The sequence below is a fragment of the Lathyrus oleraceus genome, chromosome 7, assembly GCF_024323335.1.
Source record: "Lathyrus oleraceus cultivar Zhongwan6 chromosome 7, CAAS_Psat_ZW6_1.0, whole genome shotgun sequence".
Taxonomy (NCBI): Eukaryota; Viridiplantae; Streptophyta; class Magnoliopsida; order Fabales; family Fabaceae; genus Lathyrus; species Lathyrus oleraceus.
Window position 1 is genome coordinate 287,217,728 of NC_066585.1, and position 9,248 is coordinate 287,226,975.

General features: G+C 34.7%; 1 protein-coding gene and 1 long non-coding RNA gene across 4 annotated transcripts; one reads left to right on the forward strand and one right to left on the reverse strand.

Moving 5' to 3' along the window:
- Nucleotides 1-402: 402 nt before the first annotated feature.
- Nucleotides 403-2,975, reverse strand: LOC127107062 (uncharacterized). Its single transcript, XR_007795622.1, has 2 exons — nt 2,143-2,975; nt 403-1,769 (listed from the first exon to the last, which is right to left on the reverse strand). It is a non-coding gene; the product is annotated as an uncharacterized LOC127107062 (long non-coding RNA).
- A 4,125-nt stretch (nt 2,976-7,100) lies between these two features.
- Nucleotides 7,101-8,722, forward strand: LOC127106586 (probable pinoresinol-lariciresinol reductase 3). 3 transcript variants are annotated; one of them, XM_051043869.1, is made up of 5 exons: nt 7,101-7,399; nt 7,478-7,612; nt 7,707-7,950; nt 8,029-8,232; nt 8,344-8,722. In XM_051043869.1, exons 1-5 carry the CDS (start codon nt 7,220-7,222, stop codon nt 8,508-8,510), a joined length of 930 nt encoding a protein of 309 aa, XP_050899826.1. In that variant the 5' UTR covers nt 7,101-7,219; the 3' UTR covers nt 8,511-8,722. The 3 variants fall into 3 exon arrangements, with proteins under 3 accessions (XP_050899826.1, XP_050899825.1, XP_050899824.1); XM_051043868.1 differs by having other exon boundaries at nt 7,124-7,612; nt 8,344-8,445; nt 8,528-8,722; XM_051043867.1 differs by having other exon boundaries at nt 7,124-7,612.
- The last annotated feature ends 526 nt before the right edge of the window (nt 8,723-9,248 follow it).

Consider the following 9,248-nt stretch of genomic DNA (forward strand, 5'->3'; position numbering starts at 1 on the left):
GAATTTGGTAAAATTCTAACAATGTCAACAATTGGAAGACATATTTATAAAAACTCTTGATCTTAATCCATTTCATAATATTAGGATTTGTCTATAATGTGTAATTGAATTCAGTTAGAAGATGAATTGAATTCAGTTAAGAGACACTTACAATAACCACTCTATATAAACTCCTCATATAATATAGTTCAATTAATAAAAAATTCTAAATTATGTTATCTTTTTTTCTCTGTTCTCTCTTCTCTCCATGGCTTCTTTTCATTGTTATCACCATTCCTAACGTGGTATCATGAGTTTCATTCAATCCTTTGCGCCTCTTTCCAAGGCTTAATCTACACAATCTTTTCAAGCTACTGTGTTGAACACAAGTTTCTCCGATGCTGCAAAATCAACATTCAAACATAAAATCACCGTGAAACTAGACGAATCCAATTATCATCAATGAAAGCAACAAGTTGAAGGTTTCCTTCGCGACATAAAATTGGTTAAGTTTGTTGTCACGACTCAGATCCCTGAGCGATTTCTCACTATTGCTGGCCGTGAATCTAGAACTGAGAACCCTAGGTATGTCGTGTGGGAAGAGCAAGATGCACTACTATGTACATGGCTTCTTTCAACAATTTTTGACTCTCCCATCTCTCACTTTGTTAAGAGACATGACATCCATGGAAGGGAGGAGAGAAAAGCTTCGAAATAATATATTACAAATGAGTGAAAGTATCCTTCTAATGAGGAGGTTACAAGTATATATACTACTATCTCACTAGGTTAATAACTTATATTTCTAATAGTCCCCTATAAGTTGGAAGCTGTTCACAACACTTCCAACTTGAAATGGATAATACATCAAATTGAAAGAAATTCAAGTGAAGCCAAAAATACATCGACCAAGGACAAAACCGTAAAGGCAAAAGCTTAACCATTAGGTAGAAACCACAACTCAAGGCTTATCCACTTAATAGAAGAACCAAAGCTTAACCACCATAAGGTAGAAGCACAACAAAAAAGCCAACAAAAGGCACAAAGCTTACCCATCAAGAGTACAAAACATCAAAGATATAAGCACAATAAGTGAATGTCAGAAGGTCTAATAGCTACAAAGTGAAGAAACAATACTCAAGTTGTGCTAAAGGTGACTTGGTACATTAGAGGACGAACAATTCAACTAAAAAAAGTCAAATAGCATGATTGCCGGTTAGTGAATGAAGCAACAATACCAATGTTGTGCTCAAGATGACATAATACATAAATAAACCAACTAATCAATCAGAAAACAACTAAATTCAACCTTTTCAAAAGACACAACAACATCATCAAACCATCAAGGAATAAAATCATCACGAATTTTCTGTGGAAACCACATAATCCCACGATCATATATCTCAAACTTGTCATGACACCAATGATGGCACATGTTGGTAGCTAATAGAGACAAAAAATATCACTTCAGAAGAACCATTATTCCATTATAATCATCACCAAGGGAAAGGTTAAGGGTGAAACTATTAACATAACAACTAAGGCTTACCAAAGTGTGAAATAACTTCCATACATGCAATAACCAACTTCCAAAATGTTCTTCCCGTTCATGGTTATCTTCCATCATATAAATCCCCAAAAAAAGAAGTTCGGATAGAAACACCACAATAAATGTTGGAGGAAATTTACTAGCACACCGTCCACAGCTCAAGCAGACAATGGTAACCATGTGGAGTCTAGACTTTCCCATTCTCTAGCCGCATAAAGCTCTCCATCTGCTGATCATATATCTGAGACAAACGAGGATAAAGATGTTCATGAAGATAGTTTATTGGGACAAGAGACACCTTTGTCAAGCATCAAATCAGTTGATCAAATTGATATTTTGAGGGAGCAACACAAGATTTTATCCTGAGAAGTGGCACTTCATTCAAGTGCATTAAAAAGGTTGTCAAATAGATTTGCTGGAAAAGCAACTGTCTAATTATTTCATAGCTTCATAGCAGACAAATCAATAAGGAGTATCACAAGCTGTTGCTGAGCTAGAGGTCAAAGTCGTAGACAATCGTATAATTCAAGAACAACTTAATCAAAAGATTTATGAATGCAAAAGCCTGCATGAAACTATTGCTTCTTTGAAACAACAATTGGTAGATCACTAACCTCAAAAATTGATGCGAATATACAATGGCGGTGGAATCGAAAGTCGACGATAAATCTCAATACAATGGCGATGGAATCTTTAATTTTGATACACTTGCAGAATTTGGCAGTGCCACGAACAAGATAAAGAAACTAGAACCCTCTCCAGAGTCAGTAGCAAGAACCTGTGAATATCAACCAAAGATTAACCAACGAAGAACTCCAACCAACTCTAGCAACCAATAGATGAATCCAATAAGTAATAATCTGAACTCAAATTAAAAACCAAAATGAGTTTCGAATCCTTTCTCTGATGAATACGCGGAATGGGGCCAACTCGTTCGTAACAACTTATGTCGCAATTGCGTTTGTTGACCAAAGATACAAGATCAATTGCATATTTCATTTGATACTCTGATGTCAATTGATGATCCAGTTCTGCACCATGATCATATTGAATTGGTTCTTGAAGCTCTACCAAATGAATTTGATTCAGTAGTTGATGCAATTAACTCTAGGTATCAATTCATCTCTCTAGATATACTTGAATCCTTGCTTCATACTCAAGAGGCACATAGTGAAAATACCCAAAAGGAAGTCACTGAATCTTTGTCAATCAACCTTGCTCAAGGATCTTCTTAACTTACCAATCCCTACACTCATGATAACAATGATCTGAATTCAATTATAAAAATCCTGGTCCTGGAGGTCATGGATACAATTCTCGTGGCAGAGAGTTTTGTGGTGGCAGGTTCAGAGGTGTGGTGTTCACAATGGTAATATACTCTGTGTTCAATGCCAGATTTGTCACAAAACAGGACATGAAGCAAGTTATTTCTACTTTGGTCACACAACAAATGCTTACGGCAATTATGGGTAACAATTGAATCCATTAATATAAAATCTATCCACCAAAAAATCCATCAAATCCATAAAAAAATTAAGTTAATATATTGAATTAAATTCATCCATATATAAGCATGGATAGATCTAATCCATCCAACATTTTAATGATCAAATGAATCTTTTTTATCTAATTTTTAAAAAATGAATTTTTTCAAATACTAAAAAATTATTTTTTTGAAAAATACGAAGTTGATTTTTTTTAAAATAGAAAAAACTGTTTTTTCCCAAAAATTTAAAAATCCTTTTTATGGAAAATATCAAAATTCGATTCATCAATTATGGACTAATGAATTGTTTGGATCCGTCAATTAACCATCCAATCCATCCATTTTGCCACCCCTAATGACAACTATGCCACACCTCAGTCCAATGCTTGAACAAAACCTGATTATAAAGCCCTTAAATCCACACACATGAATGCTTTTAGACATGCGAGTCTTTCTCTACACCCTCATTACACTGCACCAAAACCTCAGGCATATGTAAGTGGTATTCATTCCTCACCTCTCTACAACTCAGCTTGGTACTCTGATTCAGGAGCAACACATCATGTCACACCAGATGCATCCAATCTCATGGACTCTATTTCACTCCCTGTATCTGACCATGTTCGCATTAAAAATGGTAGAGATTTGTCTATTACCTCTCTTGGTTCAATTATTTCCCCCCTCTAATTAATGTTTTGACATTTCTATTAAATTGAATAAACTTCCCCTGTTCCCATCTATCACTAAAAATATTGTAACCATGAGTCAATATGCTAGGGATAACTCTGTATTCTTTGAGTTCCATTCTGAATCATGCTTTGTAAAATGCAAGGATACCTTTAGAGCGCCGCTGACTGGCGCTCTTGGGATTAATGGACCTTACAAGTTTGATTGTTAACATCAACCATCATCTCCTAAAGTCCTAAATTTGATAACCACTACATCAAATATCAAGTCAACTCATACCTCAACTCTAGCTCCTAGTTCTATTTTCAATACTATTTGTAATAATAACACTAAGAACTCTAGTCCTAGCTTGTATCAAATTTTTCTTCTTAAACTAGGCCATCCTAATCACGAGGCTTTGAAACATGTTAATCTTTATAACATTCAAATTCCTAAAAACATATGACTGATTTTTGCAATGTCTGTTGTATAGGGAAATTTCATAGGTTACCATCCACTACATGCACAACTATCTATAAAAATTTACTGTGTTAAAAGGAAGCATAAACATGTTATAGAAACTGGCCTAACCCTCTTATCCCAATCTAAACTCATTAAAATTCGAGGGCGATGCCTTCACCACATCTACATACCCTTATAAATAGACTATACTCATTTTCATTGGAAAACACCTCACCATTATTTCTTATGAATTTAAAGTATCCTTACTATAAGTTCCTCAAAGCTTTTGGTTGTGTTTTCTTTCCACACTTAAGGCCTTATAACTCTAATAAGTTAGTCATGCACTCCAACAAATGTATCTTTCTTGGTTACTAACCATCTCATAAAGGGATTAATGTTTTGACTCTAGTGGCATGGTTTTCATTTCTAAGGATGTCTTGTTCAATGAGGATAGATTTCCCTTTCCTACATGTTTCCTGCCTTACAACAACTTCCAATTCTGTTTCAAACAAATTGTCACCTAGTTTCACTATTTCCTTTCCTATTTGGTACATATCTAATGTCATACCAACCAGTCCTCATAATTTCACTATTTTAGCCACAAACAGTCTACCCATGAAAAATCTTGACCCATCATCCAATTCTCATGGTTCTACTACAAATATTTTCAACATAAGTTATTCAATTACGAACAGTCTAGCCACACACAATCCCTGCACATAAGCCAATTTTTATGGTTATGCTAATCCCACTCCCATTAACTCAACCAGCTCATACACAAACAATTTCAACACAAACCATGACCCCTATTCTCACACCAACTCAAGTCAACACATAACCACATCTCAACACACCAATATATCACACTCTAATGATGACGTACAAATTAGAAGTATCAAGATACTTGTTCTGTACATCTCAATTGCAGATGACAATGATGCTACACAACGTATGTGGATGCGAGTTAGAGATGACAGTGATGTTAGGGATATGATGTCTGCAAAAGATGACATTGTTTTAATTGTTGTAATCTCTTAGACATGTTATGGTATTAAGTTTTTTATCTGTTGTTTGTGTTAAGTTTTTTTGACCGTTGTTGTAATCTCTTACTATATCTTGTGTTGTTCGTGTGTGAAAACTTTATGTTGTAACCAAAAGTTGACATATTATAAATAACAAGGCTACAAAATCTTACCTTATTATAAATAACTTACAAAAAATAAATAAATGTTCATGTAGAACTTACTCCAACATTGGTACATTTTGTCCGATTGTGTCCGGAATGACAGTATAAACCACGTAATCTTACCATTTCATCAACCGTACCCATTTCTGTTATAATTCACATGCTATTAGGGCGGCCCTTTTTCTTCCGTCGTATGCTTTCGTTGTGAAAAACTATGTCTCCTTGATATGCAGGCCAATAATAAAATAATAAAAACTAGGTGTTATCTGATGCTTTTAACTGATTCATTTTTATTTCCCGAAGGTAATGGTTCTAGTATGCACATTATGTATTTACACTTATTAAGACACCTAGGTAAAATAGGAACATATAGTTAGGGTTCCACTTGTTTTTCTTATTTGTATAACTCTGTGTAAAAACGCAAAGAAAGACACATCTAAATTTTATGGATGCATCATTTTGCTCCAAGCATGGGATTTGTCTAGATTGCAATCCCTAGCGCCCATCAAACCACTTACACATAAGAAGCTTCAACGTCTAACTCCCCCAAAAATTATTAGACCTGTTACTCACAACTCATACCTAACAAAATTACCGATCCACAAACACACAAACCCATAATCAAAACATGCCAAACACAATACCAAGAGCGTCCCCATACCATCGCCAACAAAATAACTATTATCAAGACACCCAAAATGCATATGCCCACAACACAACATCAAGATAACATCAAAACACCCAAGAAACATATAACACCAACCTATCCTCATACCATAGCCAAATCGCCAAAACATTCTACCATAGGAAAAATACTCAAACATCATACTATAGCCAAAACACACAAACATTACAACAACCATATGGATTTCAAGCACCACAATAACCATTTCAAATTTTCTCCAACACCGTTCACACCAATGTCCCCCTTCAATCGTCCAGGTCGCACACCAATGACCCCTTAAACACGTCCCAACTACTCTGACATGGGTCATGAACTCAGTTACGACAGTGTGTCGCTTCATACACAAAACTTCTTAGAGTGAAAGAACTTCTTAGGGATTCTGCTAATGTTCCCGAGACCTCAAATCCTCAAACACCTGGAGTGAATAAACAACGAGGACAACAAGTAAGGGTAACTAGGGGGTGTGGAACCGGTGACCGGTATGACCAACCCGATGTAAAAGTATTTTTAATTAAATATTAATGCTTACTATATTTGTGCTAAAAAAATTCTGCTTGTGCACTAGTGTCAGACCAATTGACACCACCTTTATGCACTTGACACTGACGTCAATTGAATTGACAACACCATATGGATTCGCCAGTCCAATTAACGATTCCTCTTAAAAATATAAAGTTATCGGCAATTCATATGACAACAATATTTCATCCTCATCTGAAAGTGGGTATTTTGAAATTTTTTTTGAAACATGAATTATTTTGAAAATTAATTTTAAAAAATAAATTATTTGAATAAAAAAATCACAATAACCACTATTGTTAGACCACATGTAAAGGTAGCTAATGAAGTCGAATTCCAACAACCCACAGCTATTCGTCACATATTTTCCCCTCATAAGTTGAAGAAAATTTCTTTTAGTGTATATAAATTAAATTCACAAAATAACACTTCTTCTAGTATTTATTATAAAAATAAAAATTATTTTTAGATAATAATCAATGTATTAGTCTAATTATATTGATTATTTAATAAATTTTAAAATAACTTTTTTCTTATACTAACCATTCTTATTTTTTCATTTAATTTTATATTCACTTTTATATATTGAAATTTAATGGCGAGTGATAAGTCCATTACATCATTACATGACATCGAGATTAATGTTTCATAAGTATCTAGCTAGGTTGTTTATCAACATTGAATCAGATGGAAAAGAGCAAAATTTTGATCATTGGTGCTACCGGAAGTCTTGGCTACCATTTAGCAGAATCAAGTCTCAAATTTTGTCACCCAACATTTGCTCTTATAAGAGATTCTTCTTTTTCCGACCCAACCAAATCCCATAAACTTCAATGCCTTTCCGATGCTGGAGTTACCCTTCTCAAAGCATGTTTTTCTTCTTCTCTCTCATGTAAATTTTGTTTGAGCCTTATCTCATTCTTGCGGTTGACATTTTATCGACAGGGTTCTCTCCAAGATGAAGCTAGCCTAGTTGAAGCTGTGAAGCTAGTAGATGTCGTAATTTGCGCTGTTTCAGCTAAACAGACTTTGCAGCAGAAACTCCTCATTAGGGTTATCAAACAACTTGGTTCAATCAAGGTAAACCATGATACACATTGTTGAATTATGCAGTTTCAGTGTTACAGTTTTACAAAAATTTGGGCTATATTTGTTTATTATTTGTTGGTTGCAGAGGTTTATTCCATCTGAGTTTGGCTCAGATCCTACCAAGGCTAAAGTATGCGAACTCCAAGATGGCTATAACTTCTATGCACCCAAAATTGAGATTAGAAAACTTGTGGAATCTGAAGGGATTCCATATACTTTCATATCCTGCAATTTCTTTATGAAAGTTTTGCTTCCTTCTCTTGTTCAACCTGGCTTAAAAGATCCTCCAAGGGACAAAGTCACCATATTCGGTGATGGCGAAACAAAAGGTCTATACTTCGTCAAGAATCGGAGATCATTGTTGTTTTTGACGCGCTTACTTATTCATGAATTGTTTTCAATTGCAGGCGTGTTTATGCAGGAAAGTGATGTTGCGGCCTTTACTATCAACGCAGTCGACGATCCCCGCACGTTGAATAAAGTTTTGTACTTGAGACCTACTGGAAATGTTTGTTCTTTGAATGAGCTGGTTGAGTTATGGGAAACTAAAATCGGGAAGAAGCTCCAGAGGTCGCGTGTCTCGGAAGAAGATCTGCTCCAGAAAATCCAAGGTATTATAATAATGGTACTCTTTTTTGAATATGTTGCGGTTTCTTCATAAATACATATATTGAAAAAAACTACTAATTCACATACTTTCTGCATTTTTTGTGGCTTTGCAGCAACAACTTTTCCTGAAAACTTCGAACTGCTTTTTATATATTCTGCTTTCATAAAGGGAGATCATACGTATTTTGAAATTGAGCCATCCTCTGGTGTGAACGGTACTGAACTATATCCACAGCTGAGATATACCACAATCAGTGAATTTTTAGACACACTTATGTAGACTTTGTTTGTTTACAGATGTTTGGAAAATGAACACATATTAGCATTGAAAATTCCAGTTTTCAAATGTTACATGTTTATGTTGATCTTTGTACTTGGGAGCACAGCTTAAGAATGTGTAAACTTGTTTTTGAACAAATTAACAATGCTAGTTCTTTGGCAAGGAGTGGTTGATACAAAATTCAGCAATAAAGTTACATTACATTACAGGGACTCACACAACAGCTAAAGAAAAGACTTGCCAATCAATTTATGATAAAGAAATTGAATTGTTGGCAATTGTTCATTGATATTAAACAGTTTAAGTAAAATGGTCTGCTATCATGATTTTGTTCAAATACTGATCCACACAGAGGTGTATTTGACATCAGGATAGAGCAGTGAAGCTTCTACTCCAATTGAGGGCTGTATATCATAGTTAGTATCATCTCTAATAGTGAGAGCCACAACACTCTCTTTAGTGTTAAAAATACCTGAAAATCAAGAAAAAAATTCATTAAGAGATATGTGTTGGAAATTCTCCCTTCAAAAAATTTACCAAAATCTATGGAGTATTCCGAATCGAATCTTGATAAACAAGAATAAATCTTTTTGATTGATTACTCGTCTTGTTCTTCACTCGAACGAATCAACCAACCTTAATTGCAAGATTCTGCTGCACAATGGTAATTAAAAAAACAAAATTGAATTGGGGGAGATTAGGATTTTCGAATAAGGAAGAAGAAGAATTTATGCAGAG